The sequence below is a fragment of the Centrocercus urophasianus genome, unplaced genomic scaffold (assembly GCF_019232065.1).
Source record: "Centrocercus urophasianus isolate 14NV4802_14NV808 unplaced genomic scaffold, USGS_Curo_1.0 seq_11, whole genome shotgun sequence".
Taxonomy (NCBI): domain Eukaryota; kingdom Metazoa; phylum Chordata; class Aves; order Galliformes; family Phasianidae; genus Centrocercus; species Centrocercus urophasianus.
The window spans coordinates 67,572,744-67,591,051 of record NW_024884253.1 but is presented as its reverse complement, the minus strand read 5'-3'; the positions used below and the strand labels follow the sequence as shown (position 1 = coordinate 67,591,051).

The 18,308-nt window shown below is 35.6% G+C and overlaps 1 protein-coding gene across 7 annotated transcripts in view; it reads left to right on the top strand.

The window, feature by feature from the left end:
• The window catches only part of SEMA5A (semaphorin 5A), a 315,938-nt gene that overhangs the window by 198,269 nt on the left and 99,361 nt on the right, over positions 1–18,308 (top strand). For all 7 annotated transcript variants that reach the window (XM_042809111.1, XM_042809115.1, XM_042809110.1 and 4 more), the window contains one exon: positions 2,801–3,005. In XM_042809111.1, coding sequence (XP_042665045.1) covers positions 2,801–3,005 — 205 coding nt within the window. The remainder of the gene's footprint in view (positions 1–2,800; positions 3,006–18,308) is intronic.

Genomic DNA, 18,308 nt, shown 5'->3' with positions numbered 1-18,308 from the left:
ACTGATTACCATCACAGGCTAAACAAAGTCAGAATCGGGAGAGCATCTTAATTTAATGCCAACTACAAACAGACAAGAGCCATGAGAAACTGAAAGAAGATTAAAACCACCTTTCCCCATCCACCCTCTTCAACCTCCTTCTTCTGAGCAGGCCAGGGGAACAGGCAGTTGGGGCTGTGGTCAGTTCATAACATTTCATCTCTGCTGCTTGCTCCTCCATGGTCACTCACTGCCTCTGCTCTGTGTGGTTGCCATGGGCTGCACGGGATGGCCTGCTGCTCCGTAGGCCTCTCTGCTATTCTCAGTCTATGATTTCAGGAGTTCAACACTGCTTCTTTAACAACCTTCCCCACCTTCTTGTTAAGGGCCATGAGATCTTTGTAGGCATAAAACAGAACCACCCACCAGGGACTACAGGTAGTTTTAGCTATTATCTGACTTATGCAAACAAAGGAAAATAAGGAACTAAATTTGCTCTGAATTACAGGACAGAGCCTTGTTACTTTGAATTTGGTGCTACTGTCAAGTGGCAAAACACCATTTAATTAAGCCATATTGCAGAAGCAAGCTATATATGTTCATAACTTTTTGCATTTTGCAGAAACATTTATGTTGTTATAGTACTGACTTTAAGAGGGTCTAAGTAAGGCTGAATTTTTGGAAGAGGAATTCTGAAGAAAGGCTTGTTTGTAAACGTCTTACCTTCTTTCTAAGTGCGATTCCAGTGCAAGTCATTCATCTCTGCCTTTAAAACCTTTACTAATGCATCAGTAATTATTGTGGGTGCATCCCATACAGAATGATACACGCCAAAGAAGCTGGCTGTCTAACAGTGATGTTAAAAATAGTCTGAGACTGTACTGTACTGCCAGTGCTCATCTCTTGCTCCCAGTCCAGGCATAGAGGTGCTGAAATTCCTTGCTTGGGTAGTCTGGCTGATTTTAATATGGCTGGTACTTTCTTTATCAAATTTACAAGAAGAGCAGCAGTGGTTGTATAAGATCTCACAGAACAGTTTTGCAGGCCGGCGCTACTTTTAAGAGCTCTAACATGGCCTTTTAAAACGCAGTATTGAAGCCAATTCGTGTTAACTGATCTCTAGGTATCATTAGTGATGCCAAACTTCTGTTTTTTCAGTGGTGCTATCTTTTATTCAGTTGAACTTTCTGTCAGATTTCTGGCTCTGTAAGCACAGTGCTGACATATACCAGAAGCTAGTCTAATGCACAGAGCTGGATGTAACCATTTTTGTGACTTTACAGTACTCTAGAATACATATTGCATGGAGACTGAATATGTACATTGGCTGAATGACTGATTTTCTTTCCCAAAATGAGTTCTTTTCTTTTGTAGCATGGTTATAGTAAAATACCTGAATTTCTGTTTGCGTAATCTCTGAATTTGATTTATCCTCAGAGCATTCAGCTGCTCAGCATTAAGCATGTGATTGTGAAGGAAGACTACTTCTGGGTGGTGATAGTTACATCAGACATTGTATTTCCAAGGCTGGGTTATATTAATTTAATATTTTCCAGATTGGAATACCACTGAAGTCCCAGTCTTAAAAACACTGTTTTTCTCCAGAGCTCACTTTCTCTTTTCCATTGTAAGACCAACGACAGTGTACTACGAGCATTCTCGCTGGAATCTTTCTAGCTTGATATACTCAGAGAAGTTCTTCTTTGGCACAGTTGCTTATTTTTTTCACTGGCCTGACATGCAGGGTACTCACAAAGCAAAAAAAAAAAAAAAAAAAAAAAGGTAATTTTTTCCTGTTGGTTAACTGTCTTGCCTCATCATAGGTTTTCTCATTAAGGAATTACTGATTGAAATTGTTTGTTTTAAGGTTGTGTATTTGGAGTGATTGCTTAATTTCAGATTGATAACATGTCAATGATAAAAAAATAACTGGTAGAATTTTGCATATTTAGTTCATGCTGCAATTCATAGTACCATTTATGACATAGTAGAACAGAGTAAAAGATATGACTAGAGTATCTCTTTCACATCACTATTTGATAAATGTAGTGAAGTAATGTTTTACTTCTCTGATGCAATAATATTTAAATGAACATGGAAATGTTTGCATACTCACATGGGCTGAGCATCTATCTCCTGTCCTCAGTTAACTGAAGACCTAAACAGAAAGATGTTAAAATCAATTATTGCTTACTTTGCTTTGTTTATTTATGCTTGGACTTTTTCTCTGCACTCAAAAATTAGTACAGGTTCCTGATATATGTGATCAATTTCAAAGAAAAAGTATCTTGGCAATGGATAACATTTGTAGTTTGATTTATAGTGAGAGCTCTGCATGATCAATTCTTGGCTAAATGCACAGAGTCTGAAGAAGTTTATAGAACTGTACATAAAGCTGTGTGTTGGGATTTCTATCAGACTGCCTGTGGTAGGCCATGGGATTTCATATGAAAATTTGTAATGCCTTTAGCATTGTGTCTGTGTAAATTCTGAAGAAAAATAGTCTGAAATTTTTGATGACAGCTTTTCTCTTTCCTTCTCTGTGAATGTAAGTTAGAACCAAATATTACTATAGCGCACCTGTGCTCATTCTGATGCCCTTTCATCTTGTTTGGATTTAGGGAATACCCTTAGTACTGTCTCAGGGAGGTGGAGCTTCCTCAGCCATTGTGTGGACACACTGATCAACACCAGAAAATGACCTTAATGTGGAATTACAAAGTATATCTATGATACAGTTTTAGTATTTATGTTCTTGTGCTGTAATTCGGAGAGTTTTGATTCTGTTGAGGCATATGGTAATGTTATTTTGTGTTTTCAGTGTGGCACCATGGACCAGGGTTTGTATGCGAACCTGACTGAGAGAAATCTTCAGGATGCTCAAAAATTCTTCTTAATGCATGAGGTCGTCCAACCAGTTATTCCAATTCCGTACTTCATGGAAGACAACAGCCGATTTTCTCATGTGGTTGTGGATGTTGTGCAGGGCAAGGACATGCTCTTCCATATCATTTATCTTGCCACAGGTATGAACTTTGTGTTACTGTAACAACTGCAGAAGTTTGAGGTCTCTGAAGTTTTAATGGTCTGCGAATCAGTTTTGGAATATGTATAGCACCTTGAATAGGTTGGTGGTTTTGTGTGGTTTTTGTTGTTGTTTTGTTTTGGTGTTTTTTTTTGTTTTGTTTTTTTTGGGGGGGAGGGCGGACAGCATTAACTCTGCCTTCTGTATTTTACAAGCAGAAGAGTCCAGCAGTTTGCAGCATCTTTCTTTATATTATATTTTGAATTCGGATGTTGGTCTGTGTTTTCTATTCTCCTTTGAAGGCATAATGTCTACATGCTATCAAGAAAATGAATGGCTGGAAATTCCACAAACATGAATTCACAAGTTTCTCTTTCATCCTTTGCATGTAATTCAGGGTACATTCTCACTCAAGGTTCATATGTTGTTTTAAAATCCTTTGAGGTAGAAGGAACTCAAATAGCAAATGCAATTACTGCTATTGCTATTTCTAACTCTTCTGCTCAAAAATATTTTATTATCTTTCCTTTTTGTTACACATTTAAGTTATCCATTCCTAAGCAATTCTGCACTCTGTGTTATTGTTTTTCCATTTATAGATAACTCATCTAAACTCTAGCAATGAAAGAAAAATAGTCTTATATCTAAAATTGTCTTGGTTAGAAGTATTACTTTCCAGATTCAAAAATTCATTTAAGCTTCTGAAAAACACTGAAGCTCTTAAACTGTTTTTGCCAAACAAGGATGTCCCTGAGATGGAAATATTAGATTAAAGTAACGTTTACAGCCTCAGGACAAAAAACTTACTTCTCAAGTACTTAATTGGGGATAGCTCATCTAAGGAATGGTAGTGTGCATTTTTGATTTTGTAGTGAGTAGGCACTAAATATGGAAAATTTAAAGAAGGACTGAGTTAATCAACAGGAGAAAAAAGATTGCAAGCAGCAAGTTATTTGATCCTGCAATCAATGAAGTGAATTTCAAATTTGTCATCAGTTCAATAGAAACTGGATCAATCATTTGAATCACTTAAATCATGACTTACTGATGAAAATTGTGTATCTGTAACTTGTAACTTATCAAGAGCCTAAGAAAAATTTGCATTGTGGTTCAACATATGACTTAATTTTCCCCTGAAAACAGGATACCATGCTTTTCAGAGATGATTGCATCTTTTTAGACTGAAGAAATTTTAGAATACTTTAGTTCATTTTTATGAGGCAGTGTTTCTTGTCTAATTACCCTATTAGGTAAAGTTTTTTTTTGCATTTTACTCTGTGAAAGTTGGGCATTAATATGAAAGCTTTCAATAGGCTAAAACTTTGTTTGGATTTGTCCAGTTGTAGTCAAAACAACTTGCTGGTTGGTAAAGCATAGCATTTTAAGTGAAATCATGTTCTTCTAAATGCTGTTTGTATTGTAGCAGTCTCCTGACAGAAATGGAATTACAGAAACATGTACTTCATTGGTTTTATATTTATCAGTGCATTGTAGGATATTTACATTATAATGGCAACATTGAGTATGAAATAATTTGTCATAATTCTGATGGACTTCAGTTTTCATATTTCCTCACTGTGTTTTCTTCTGTGTCTTTTTCAGTAAGTGAAGATCTAAACTTTCAAGTTTCATGGTTCATTAATAAATTGTGTTCAATAAAACTTCTAGTTTTTTTTTATGCATCTTTGCTTCTGCTAAGAAGACAGTGCTTGTACGCTCCTTGTTATATATAAGTACCCTACAGTCTCATTCTTCTCTGTTCCACTGTTTTCAGTCAGTCATGGAAATAGGATACTCTGGTAGCTGAATCTTTAGTCTGGCACTAGAACATGCTTTGATGTAATCAGAAAGTGTATGTTGTATGAATATCAGAAACTGTAAGATGAACAAACATACTAACTATATAATGCTATGAAAGTTTTATTGACAGAATGAATTCTGTTTCATTTTGAATTCGCCCAATGGTAGTGATTTGTGTTTGTATTCCTTCTGTGTGCCCCCTCAGTTAAGCATAGGAACAAAGCTTTATTTTCCAGTGAGTATTAATACTCACTTCATCTACATCATCTTCCCTGCAATGAACAAGGGCAGTACAGCTAGATTAGGTTGCTCAGGGGCCCCCCAGCCAGACCTCAGATGTCTATTTGGCAGGACATCCTCCATATCTCTGGGCAGCTATTTCAGTGTCTCAACACCCTCACTGTAAAAATCTTCTTCCTGATAGCCAGTCTCAACCTTCCTTCTTTTAGTTTGAAACCATTTCCTCTTCTATCATAGTAGACTCTGCTCAAGACCCTTTCCCCTTATTTCTTATAATCTCCCTTTAGATACGGAGAGGCCGCTATCAGGTCACCCCAGAGGCTTTTCTTCTCTGAACAGCCCCAGCTCTCTCTCAGCCTGTCCTTGTGGAGTGGTGTCCCATTCCTTGGATTATTTCTGTGGCCCTCCTTTGGACACGTTCTAACAGGTCCATTTCTCTCCTGTACTGAGGACTGCACATGTGGAGGAAGTACTCCAGGCGAGGCATAACCAGCGTGGAGTAGAGTGGCAGGATTGCCTCCCTTGCCCTGCTGGCCATGCTTCTTTTGATGCAGTCCAGGATACAGCTGGCTTTCTGGTCTGCAAGGGAACGTTGTTGGCTCATGTCCTGTTTGCCAGCCACCAGTACTCTCAAGTTCTTTTTGGCAGGACTCAATGCTCAGCTTGTATTGATAGTGGGGGTTGCCACAACAGAGGTGCAAGGCCTCAATGTTGGTAGGTTTTCAGGACCATGCAGCAAACCAGTTCTTTTTATAACTAGCTCTTTTTTGACCAGGAGGTTGGACTTAAGCCTGATGCTATCCTTTCCAACCTGAATTGTTCTTTTTCACATACCATGGTATCAAATTGTTTGGGCTAAATCAAACTACTTGGTGCCAAAAGAGAAATTCATGCAACACCAGGATGCTAGCAATAGGGAGTTTATACCTACTAGCATGAGGCAGGATGGATCCAACCTATACTATGTGAGATGTATTCTGCATAACTTTTGTAATTATAATTCATCACAACATTCTTGCAAAATTGTCTTTTAAAATTCACGAAGCTGATTCAGTGGAAAGGTAAACATATAGATTGGTATGAATACAAATGAACATTCTGCTGTCTTTGTTAATCAATGCAAAAATCTCCCTCTTTGAATCAGATGGGCAGTAGTTAAGAGAAAATTCTTTCTTCCTCCATCTCATGTTCACCTGCCTATCCACCTTATCAGAATACAAATATTACAGAGGATAATAACCTTGACAGTATTAACAGTGTAATCTAGTTTCATTAAGCCTTAAATAGGGATAATATTACAAGAGAAGAAACTGTGAGTAAGCATACAAATGCATTAATCTTCTGTGTCAACAGTCTTCATTTCTTAAACCTCTGCCAAGTCATCATTCTGCTGAAGATTTTGATGTGCTGGGATTTAACATCTACTGCTGGTATCAAAAATATGTTTTACTGCTTTGGAAACACATCTTAATCTTCTACTGCACTGACTTCTAACAGAGGAAGAAGGGATAGATCAATTCTTGCACATTCTCTTTTACTTAGAACAAGCATAGTGCTGCTAGCTTTAGTCAGGCAGAAACTCCTGGAACATTTTTCAGTGGTTCAGAAAGGAAAATCAAGGACAGTGTGCAAAGGGAAGTTCTGAACTAGCACTCATCTCTCATACCAGACTAAAAGTAAAGCAGGGTAGTGAATGAGCAATATTCTGACAACAATTTAAGTTTAAAAAACTTTGCCTCCTTCCTAATTGGAAGAAGCTTAAAGCAAAGTGGTATTCTGTGTATCACAGTTTGTGTTTGGCTCTTTTCTCCCTTCTTTTTCTTTCTCCCTTTTATTTTTTCCTTTCAATTTGCATGCCTAAGTGTCCCGTGATTAAAACTTTGCCAAAATACAAAGTTCTCCAAAGCATTTTTCAGAGAACAGGGTACTGAAATGAGAGCAAAATCTTTATAAAGCATATCGGCGCTACAGGAAAAAAAAAAAATTAAAAAAACTGTGGAAAAATGTCTGTGTTTTCTCTGAAGATTGCTGAGTGTGTAGAGGATATGCCCTCTGTTTCCTGTACAGAAATCATATGTGCCCATTGGTAGATCTTGAATATGGTAATTCATAGTTTAGCACTGATAAAATTAAGGCATGGCGACCTTACAAAGACCTAATGAAACGTGAAGAAATATTTACTGTTGGCTGTGCTGCATATCTCTAAAGAATGGCGTTTTCACTGAACTAAGCCTGAATTTTTATGCCATAAGGACAGGGTTATTTTGAAGTTTAAAGATGACTGGAATAGTTTAGAACAGAAGTTGTACAAGAAGTTCTGGAACGTGGTATTGTTTACCTCTCTTTAGACTTATTATACATAGTATTGCAGAGAATAATGATAAAAGGCAACTCTGGTGAACCACATACAACAGTAATTATGAAAATGTGGAGACCTTTCATAACGAAATTTCAAAAGTTTTTTTTTATAATACAAATGGATGTTTCATACATTTGTCTTCAGTGGGGGAATAACAGGTGGTAAACCTACACAAATGTAACATATTTTTTTGTTATTGCCCTTGCTGATGTTGTAGATTTAACAGAAATTAGTCCTAATCTCATGAAATGATTAATGACGCTCGTTTTGGAAATGCTGTCAGAACAATTTGTATGTCTTTGGTGTGACTTACTAGGTGATTGTTGCAAGATTTGATTCTCCTTCTTACAATACTGTCTTTTTTTTTTCTTTTTTTTTCTTTTTTTTTTTTTTTTTAGGAATTTTTAGGAATGCACCACATAATCTGTTAGGGAACATCCCATTCCATGACTCAATATGTGTGTATTTCTGCTTAAAATTTTTGCATGAAGTATAGCAATTTTCCTGGCAGACTACAGGTTCTGACCAAAGTATGCTTTCATATTTAGTGTGCACTGTGTCATAATGTATATGGTAAGTGTGAAGCTATGAACCTTAAAATTACAAGCAGATATATGATTATATAAATTTCAGACATGGTGAAGAGAGGAACAGAGCTTAATTTTTTTTCCAGTTGGTGGTGTTTCTGAGAGTTTTATTTCAGGTGTGTTGATATTGAGAAGTAATCTGCAGATAGTTCGCGTTGAAAGACGCTATAGACATTTTCTCTGAGTTTGAGAAGCATCTTTTTAGCCTAGAAACTACAGTATAAATGCAATAATAATGATGATCAAGTAGTTGTAATTTGAGTCACAATTCAAGTGTGAAAGTGTAGTGGGCTATTTGTATATATTAGTACTTTCTAGTTTGAAAACAGAGCAGCAGGAGAAATCAGAGTGCAGATGGATAATGGGGCATATGCACTGCAGCAAGCAATAATCAGAGAATGTTAAAACTCCTTCTCATCTGTTGTAATAAAAACCACAGTTACTGTGTTTCTTCTGACTTTCCTAGACAATGACATGATATGCTTTTACCTGGTTGTAAAGCTCCACTGCAACATTTCCAAAACTACTTCTCTGTAACTTACCTGTTTGGCCTTTTGCATTATCATTTTGAGAGGATTGAAACATAGACAGCCATCTGTCACATTCTCTAGATGGCACATTCTCTGCCATCTAGAAATGGTGTATCTTGGAAGACACCACTCATAACAGTAACATGATGATCTTGAACACTATTTAAGAAATTGAGCAGTAAAACATCAAATAAATAACCTTATTCTATGCTCCTTTTGCAATGAATGTTAATACTGATGAAGGAAAACTCTATCTGAATTAATACCTTGTTTGTGTTATTAATCTTTTCAGGAAGATTTTTTTCCATTTTACTGAAAAGCTTGAAAAAATATTGCATTGTTATGGCTCTGATAACGTTTAGGCTGGGATTTATGCAGATGTTATTACCAAGAACACTTATAATGTGCTCTTCCCAGAATATTTATATTATTTTCCACATAGAATAAAAAGAAAGAAGGGTAGTGCAAAGCATAGCTGTTTTACTAGGTAATTTAAACACAGAAAAATTGATTTACTTCTGCCTTTTGTATTGTGTCAGCCATACTGGGCAAAGTGGCTTTAAATGTAACAATGTTGGAATGACCATGCTTGAAGTCTAGGCTACAAATGATACTGTCAGGCTCTATAGAATCAAACCTCACATTACAGATGTTCAGGAGTACTGATTTCCCTTGGCTTTTTCACTCTTTGTAGACATCTATCATTCTGCCAGCTCCAGTAAGACGTAAGGAGGTTTCTTAATAAGTAGAAGACTGTAACTAGAACTGGTTAAATTATTCATTGACAGCAACTTATATGTGAGAACAAATTACCCACCACTTATTTGTAGTCAGTTTTTCTTATTATATCAACTCATAAATTGGTCATGATTTTGATTAGTTTGTTGCTTGTGTTTGCTCAGATTGTTTGTATTTTTGACAGCACATTCATGAATTACTTGCTGCAAATAGATGACATTTGTATTCTGTTCCCATGGGACAAATTTAAATAGGAGCAGCTCTTTCTTCTACTCACAGGTTATCAGTTTGTTTTAATGATTGCCCAGCTCCATTAGGTGTAGACTGTAAATAAATGTCTGAAGAACACACAGTGTGGGCACCTCAGTGCTGCCAATGGAAGTCAGAATTGCTTCTGGACTGCTACAGGGGCTGGTTTGGTTCTAATCCCAGGGAGGTTCAGCCTTTAACCAACTCTTGCATGAGTATGTAGTTAGTGATCAGGATCCTTACTGAGAAATGTGGGGAGGAAAGGGCTTGGCTATGTACAACATTTCAGAAAGGCTTAGGCAACTTGACACATTACTAAGCATTGTAAATATGTGTAAAATATTCTGCAAGGCTTTTTACTTTGAGAAAGCCTTACATTTAAGGTGGACATGACTAAGAGTGACTAAATGAACCCTTGACAGCCGAAGAAGGCTGAAATTTCATCAAAAATATTTGAACATAAGACTCCTCTTTTACCCTTAAAAGAAGGGAATGCAGGATCACAAGTATGATGATGTTATATGTATGGTATTCAGTGTGCGCTTTGAGTAAAGCAATTAGACGGGATATTCTACTGAACTTCTTCTCACATTTGTGAGCTTCTTCATTCTGCTGCACTTTTCACAGTAAAACTGAATGAATCCAAATGTTTCAACTAAGCAAATACCAACGCTGTCCCTAGCAGTCAACATTTGGGACTTTTTGTTGTTTGTTTTTACATTTACTCAGCCCCAGTCATACTACCTGGCTAATTTTCCTAAGGTGAAGAATTTCTGAATAAATACGTATCTCTCTATGTTCCATGATACTGAAGAGTGATCATAAGATATAGATATGTTATTCCCAGAACTGTGGCTTTTCTATGATGTGTCTTGTAATTTTGCAGACAGGTTCACAAAAAGGTAGACTACGCAGTGTCTGCATTTTACTGTATCAAGTCACTGATTAAGGGTTAACAGAATCTTTATTTTTTATTTTTCTTACCTCATGAATCTTGGAAATTTGATTCTATAGCTGCACAGCTTCAAAAAGAACAGAATGAACACAACAAATGTAGTGGTAGATCACTTGTCAAGATTTTAAAAGCTGATTTTTAATTATGGACAATGTCCCAGTTCCTAAGCTGTTATAAAAAGATTATAATATGACTATTTATGGTGTATACCATGGCTATTACTGCTTTAATGTTTTAGAGAAAATCTTCTGGGAAGAGGTTCTCGGTTCACGTCTCTAATTCCAAGTTTGTTGCTATCTTTTCTCCATTTACTTCCTAATTTACATTCTATTATTAACAAATGTGTGGCAGCATCAGTCTTCCCTTCGCTGTTTCTGAACAAAAGCTGTCCTTTATGCTGAAAATGCTGCTGACATTCCATGTATGTCATAAAAGATTTGTACTGAACTTGGCTCCACTGTGATCAGAGACATACAGGCACCATGCAAACTCTAAATGTGTTTGAGTAGAAGAGAATCCTTGACTCACTGTAGTCAGCCAAGTTTATGATGCTTCTGGATTTGTACAGCAGTTAGTTGTCTTTCTGGTGCTTCAGTGAAAGTAGCCACATACGACTCAGTTAAGCAATTAGGCAAGGTTTATAGTGAGCAATTATCTGAGAAACAGTTTTCTCCACTTGTGCACATAAATGCTTCTTTGATCTGGGCACTCGAAAATTTATTCAGTGGGAAAACTATCATATTCATAGCATGTTTTGGGTAGTACAAAGTATTTATTATTATGGTGGCACAATGGGAATGCAATAAAAAGTAATAGGAGCAGTAAGCACTCTCTGTCCAGCCAGATCCAATCAGAGTTAACACATCTCAACTTTAGAAGGCTGGCGATGATCCAGAGTCTGTATTCCATAGTAATTTTATCTTTTGTGTGTAGCGTGACATTCTTCATTGCTGCTCTGTGTCAGATAGCAAGCTTTAAATCATAACCATTTCATCTTGCAACTAGTAACTATGTTTATTGTCTCTTCTACTATTTTAGCAAGAGGTTACACATTTCTTTAGTGAGACTTATCTTTACTATCTGATAAGTCCAGTCCTGCCTACTGATTAAATATTTTAGCAGGTCTCTCCTAAACTAGAATGCTTTCTGTTCCTGAGAAGAAGCTCCTGGGAATTTAACATAGACTTTGTTTATTTGTTCAATTATTTATTAATTTATTATTTTTTAATTTTCATTTTGAATTACTTTATTTGATAGCAGCCCTATGTTTCTTTTTCCTTTCAGAATCCAGCATAACTAAGCTAGACGTCTCTTGGCAGGTGTAATGTTTCCCATTCAGAACCAATAGAGTATGTATGGCTTCTGCCATCTTTTTCTTGGGGCTTCAAGTCTTGTGTCATTTTTAGTAAAAGTAAAGTTGGATAGTGAAAACAAGGATGGCTGTCAACACAGCATATTGTCAAATGGACCTTCTCTAGTATATGTTATTCACTTCTCAACTGTTGATATTGGATCTATTTGGCTGTAATCTAACTGGCTTTAAGGAGTAAAATGTTTTTATATCTATGAGCAAAAAACTGTTGCCAATCATACTTCAACCACCTAAGAAAAATCCTGTACCTCAACTCTAGCCTAGTTGGTCCTGATTTGATTTTGTCTGGACACACAAACTAGGTACGCTTTAAGTACAACCTGAAGTACATCCCTAAGGAATAAGTGTTGCACATAAGCTAATGTGCATATAGGCAGGATCTGTTTGATTCAAATATAGTAATTATGATCAAAGGCAATAACAATGTAAATTTTATTTTGGCTGCAGGCTTGTTGCACCAGCATAGTCTTGGTGTTTTTTCTATTTCATTTTGAACCTGGCATTGCTTTTCTGAGCCGGAAAAATGTGTCTTTTTGCATGCCAGCTTCATGTGAGATTGTCCTGGCCCTGTGAGGATGCTGTCTTCATTTGTCATGTAAATCTTGCAATACTGGGTAATTTTTATAGACAGAGTTTGTATAAATTAAATGCAAATGTGGAATGAGATGATCACTTCGTATGATCAATGACTTCATTCTTGGTGTTGTCATGAATTGTGCTTCTGCTCTGTACTGTATACTTGAGATTTGCTGATGTTTCCATGGAGGAGAGGGAATACAGGGCATTAGAGCTAAACCTGAAATTGTTGTCAATCATGTTTTGCCAGCTTTCTGTTCCCCAGCACTTTAAAGCCTTGTGTTATGCTGTTGTTTGAATCAGATCCTCTCTACAGGAACAGTATTTCTTAAACCAGTGTTAGTATCTTTGTTAGTACTGGTATGTGTTAGCATGCTCACATTTGAATGTTTCTTGAGGAGATATAAAAAGTGATACGTGGTATAGGGACATGATTGAGAAGCTGTGCTTTGAGCTAACCTGTTACGTTTCCCTACAATTTTCAAGTTTAGTGAACATGGCAACATGACAGAGAAAATCCTGTGATCCTGGTGACAGCACCACTCATATGGGGTATGAAGAGCTGAGGTTTAATTATTCTTGGAGTTCAAAGTCATCTGTTCTGTCTCCTTGTTGAATTCTTAATCTAGGAGAGAATAGGCTGCTGTGGGTGGGGATGAGGTCTCCTGCTGGTGGTTTCATCTGCAGGCAGATGCATGGTTCATCTGGCCCAAGAGGAGAACTACATCCTACAAGCCAAATAGGTCCAGAATTCATCTGGAGAAGTGATTCACTGCTCTCATTCACCAATGTAAGGACTATTAAAATGTTTTTCTGATGCCTTTTTAAATAAGCAGAAAGTGCTCCCTGAAACTCCTTAAGGATATGAAAGGCACCTTTTTCTTGCACAGCATAAAATCACATCAGAAGCTTCTGACGGTAAAGGAGAAGTGCTTTTCATACGCTCAGTATATATTGCTTATCTCTCTCCCTCCTGTTCCTAGCACTTCGATACTCTTTCTCACTGATGCATGGTAACACAACTCTTAGAGACTTCATGATTTTTCTTAGCTGCAGCTGAAACTTTTCTATTTTAGTTCAGCTATCTTCTGTACATCGAAGGAGAGTGATGAGATGAATGCGTGTCGCTGGTTTTGATTTTGTCAGCAAATCAGGTCAGTATGGAGGAAAACAATATAACAAAAGAGGTTTGAAATCTTCAGTGGGAAAAGGTACTTGTTAAAGTATTTGCAGTGAGCTCTTTATAGTTGAATAAAATGGTTTTACAGAAAAATGAAATTTCAAGTGTTCATTTTTTTTTCCTTTTAGATAGTGTTACTGTTCTGAATACCAATTTCACACATGAAGACTTAAGAGAAAGAAAGCTACCAGTTAAACCCAGAATTCACGAGTTCTCCAAATTAATCCATAAGAACATTTTCTTTAGTAACACTTTTATCATTGAAAATTAATAAAATGATCTTGCAAGTAAAAGATCATGAAAAGTTACTGCTTCATAAAGTTTTAGAATAGCTAATGCTTTATGTTGTATAAATAAAAGTAATGCAGCAGATAGACTGAAATTTTAGTTAGTAATTGGATTTGCATCCATGGTAGCCTGCAAAGGACCTATACCTGCAATAGTTTTTCTTATAAGTATTCTAAACTCATGTTTTACTTTTGAGTAAACTGAGTACATGATCTGTTATAGATGGTTTCAGCTCCTCTAAATCAGACAAAATTTTACAAACTTGCATCTTATCTCTGTCACATCTTTGTCAAGGTGAACATCTCTTGTAAGACTGAAAATGAAACAGTAACTAAAGGTGTGACAATGAACTTGGTTCATGAAAAATACATACATTTTGAGATCATTGAAAGTACTTAGTTTCTTTTTTTCATACAAGGTGGAACATCTGTTTTAGTATTAGAGAGGATAAAAATTTGTCACAAGTGTGTATGAGCTCTAGCAAGATGAGAAAAGGGATGATTTGGTCTGATATTCTTTTTCCATATGCAGGAAACAGACCTAAATGATGTGGAGGTCTGACAGGTGTTTTCTTGCTTGTTATGGGTTCCTGCTTGAGCTTCTAAAAGGACCAAGGGGAAGCAGAAAAAGAATTAAGTTTTAGCGGTTAATGACTTCAAGCACGTAGATGCAGTTGTTCAAAAATGCATGCTGCTTTGGTTTAGCTTATAGTTGCTTTGCATTTTAGTCTCAAATAGATCTGAAATTCTCATTAGAATGCAAATTGTGTATTTATGTGAAAAATTTTGAATGAGTTTTACTGCAGCTGCATTTAAATTCCATTTTGACAGGAGACATGAAATGGCCACCAGAAGATGTTACATAAATTATATTATTTTCTAAAATGTAATACATTTTTGAATCACAGGCAACACCTCTAGCAGAAACCTTAATAACACCAATTTACATTCTGTTGTACTTTGAGGAGTGGTGGAAGTTTCTTGTATAAAAGCAAATGTTTAACACTTTGCACCGTGATTAATGGTAGAAGCTTTTGCTGATTCAACTGCAAATTCAGTGATGTTTTTGATACATTATAATACATGGAAATTAAGTCTACAGGGAATAGAGGTGTTCTAAAGAATGCATTATGTTTAAAAAGCTTTCTCTGGAAAATAGTAAAGAAAATATGTCCTGATTTCCTTTGATAGTTACCTTCCAAATGTGCTGTATTTGAAGATTGAAAGTAAATTCATATAGTATGTTTAGGTAGGAGACTGAGCTTCAGTAATCATGTAACCTTACAGTTTTCTAGAATGTGTGTTGTATGTATATTATTTTGTTCATTTGATTCATTCATTTAATTTTAGGGGAGTGGTTGTCATTAATTGCACATTCTTTATCTCCTTCCAAACACATGGCTTTGTTTGAACAAAGTTCCTGACTTTGGAATAACTTGTATCTAGATCAGTGCTTTTTAATCAAAAGAGTCATTGAGGCAGTTATTCTATATCCTATGTAGAAAGGATAGTACATAAATATTCCCTTCATAAATTCATTTTAAATCTTGACGTAGAGTCATCAGAAACTACTGTAGTTACAGAGGTACAAGTGAATTTATCTTGGAATAGCCACTAGGGCATTAAGAAGCTTCTCTTGTTAATCATTTCAGAAGGTATTCAAATAGGTTCTGACTTAAATTGTACCTTTCAGCTTCTAAATAGCTGGGAAATGAATTAAATAGCCTCTCCCACATAAAGACTGGGACGTGAAGTGGACCATTGAAGTTCTTCATTGACAGGCATTATTAACTATGTATCTCATTTCAGCTTTAAATCAAATTAATTGCCAGTTGTGTAAGGAAGTGCATCAATATTTATTTGAAATGTAACAGCATAGTGAGAATAAGAAGGAGGAACAAAGAAGATAAATCTAAAATATTGTCTGCTCGTTTTTTATAGATTCTTCCATACCTGCTGTTGTTACATCTAAGAACTAAAACAAAATAAAAGCCAACAAACATAAATACAAAAATCTGATTGTAGTAAAAAGAGAGTCTTTATCCAGTGAAGAACATTTTAACATAGTCTTTTTCTTCATTTTACTTTTGCTGCTTCAAAAACTCTTTTCAAAGACAAAGCCAAACTTTTCCTATTTCCTAACTCGTATACTAAGCTAAAGGATTTGTTCTTTGGAACTATTACACATTAAATAATGTGTGATAGAATTCTTTTTATATAATGTATAATGTAGCTTTTTACTAAAATATATTAGAATGATATATATATATATACAATTTTTACACTTCTTTTTTTCTCTCTAGTTGTCTTGAGAATGGACAACTGACTGTATGATTGGAAGGTTATGAGTTGTGTGTAAGAGGAAATTGACAATTTTGATTGATTATTTATGGAAAGTGCTATTCCTTGAATTTGAGAATCTTTGCTTCCCTGCTAATTTTTGTTAACTCTTTATTCTTAAGAAATCAACAGAACAACGTTTGTGCCTGTAATTTTCCTGAAAGCTCATACAACCTAAAATGTTGTGCTCTAATGCTACCAAGTATATATAGATTATTATTACTCTAGCAAAAATGTGTAAATAAACTCTGAAATCCAAAGCCATTTGAAATGTGGCATGATGAAGAGAAGGATTGGATTTAAATTCTGAAATTGTGTGTGTATATATACATGTATACATGCAACATGCATACCAGCCTTTGCATTTGTAGGCCCAGAACTTGGAAGGACTTGGTTTTCTGTGTATTTCCTATGGGGCCAAAAACTGCAAACTTATTTTTTGCTGTTTTCCAAATGCTCTCCTGTGTGACCTACTGTATGAAGTGAACCTGTTTCAGCAGGAGGATTGGACTTGATGATCTCCAACCCCCTACGATTCTGTGATTCTGTGATTCTCAGTGGTTTGTGTGTATATTCTATAAGTAACACAAACTACTCAGTATTCACTTTTGTTCCAGGAGATTTTTAGTGGTATTCATACTAGCTTTTATAGGACCAGGCCTATCACATGGATTACTGTCACTTAAGTTAATTAAATTTACTGAAACTTAATTAGATGTCCAAGCACAGTGATTTATGTGCTTTCTAGATTGTTTGCATAATGTTTTCTCCAACAGAAGTTAGTCTCTTGTGATGATGTGATGGAGTAAGGAAACCTAAGTTAAGCTTTTCTGCAAGTAAATTATGGTGCAGAGAATAACCAACATTCCATTTAGCCAATCTAGTGCTTAAAAATAAATTTCCATATTAAGAGTAGAGAACAGCTTACAATGTTTCATAGGGAATTGCAACAAAATTCTTCCATTTTGTATGTTTCCAAATAGAAGCTTTTTTTTTTTTCTTAGAATCTTTTGTTATATAGTTAGCTAATTGATTCTGTAATCAATTAAATTTTTAATACACACATTTCTGTTCATATCCACCATCAGCTTGTTATCATCATCCTGATGAGTTCAAATAGCAAGGCAATCACAGTACTTTATTGTTGAACTTCTTATTTTGCCTATCACAGTTTTTATTTTCTATTAAGACTCAAAGCAGAACATCCTCACATCTTTAATCTCCATTTTAGATTCACTGAGTATTCTATAAAAATATTGCCATGCATACTTCATAATATCAATCAGTATTTTAAAAATAGAGAAAAATAAATCACTCTGACCAGATTGTTAAAACGGGTGAATTGCAAATGGAAAGACAAGCTGTGAGCATTTAAAACAGCTCTGAAATTTTTTTTAGAATTGAAATTTGTGTCTTGATAAGGCAAAGGAGTTCCATATTCAGTGTTTGAAGTTTACTTTTTTTTTTTTTCTGAAGTTAGGATGAGAAGTAAATAAGAAACATTTAAAAATATGACAATGTTTTCAGTACTATTCAGCAAATTAAGTGAGGAAATTTGAAATCAAACTGTATTCTTTTTGTTTTCTGTATCAATGTAGAGCCAATAAACTTGCCAGTAACATTTTTAATTTTTAAAGTGGGAAGATTTAAGCTCAGTCTTTCATACGTGCTTTAGCCTACATTGTGATAAATCCTGTAATTCAAGTATTCATGCATACATCAGAAATTTGGAGGTGAAAGATACTTTCAGTAACAGAGAATGATTATGTGCTCTTATCTTCAAATATACCCATACTTTAAATCAAATTGTACCTCATCCCCATATGCCCCCATGTGGGAAAACAGATTATAATGAAGGTTTTAGTTATCTATGTTCTACTGATAATTTAAGTAATTTTAAAGTTATTTTTAGAAACAGCAAAAAAGAGCAGGCTTTGAATGCTCTCATATTCTGTGTACCATATGCATCTTTTTTTGATTTCACACAGACTGATTAATCCTAAGGCCTGGGCTTTTCCCTTCCAGCAAAACCAGCTGTTTTAGGCATTAGCTGTTCCTGTCTCTTTTTTCTGTGTTGAGCATTATGCAACC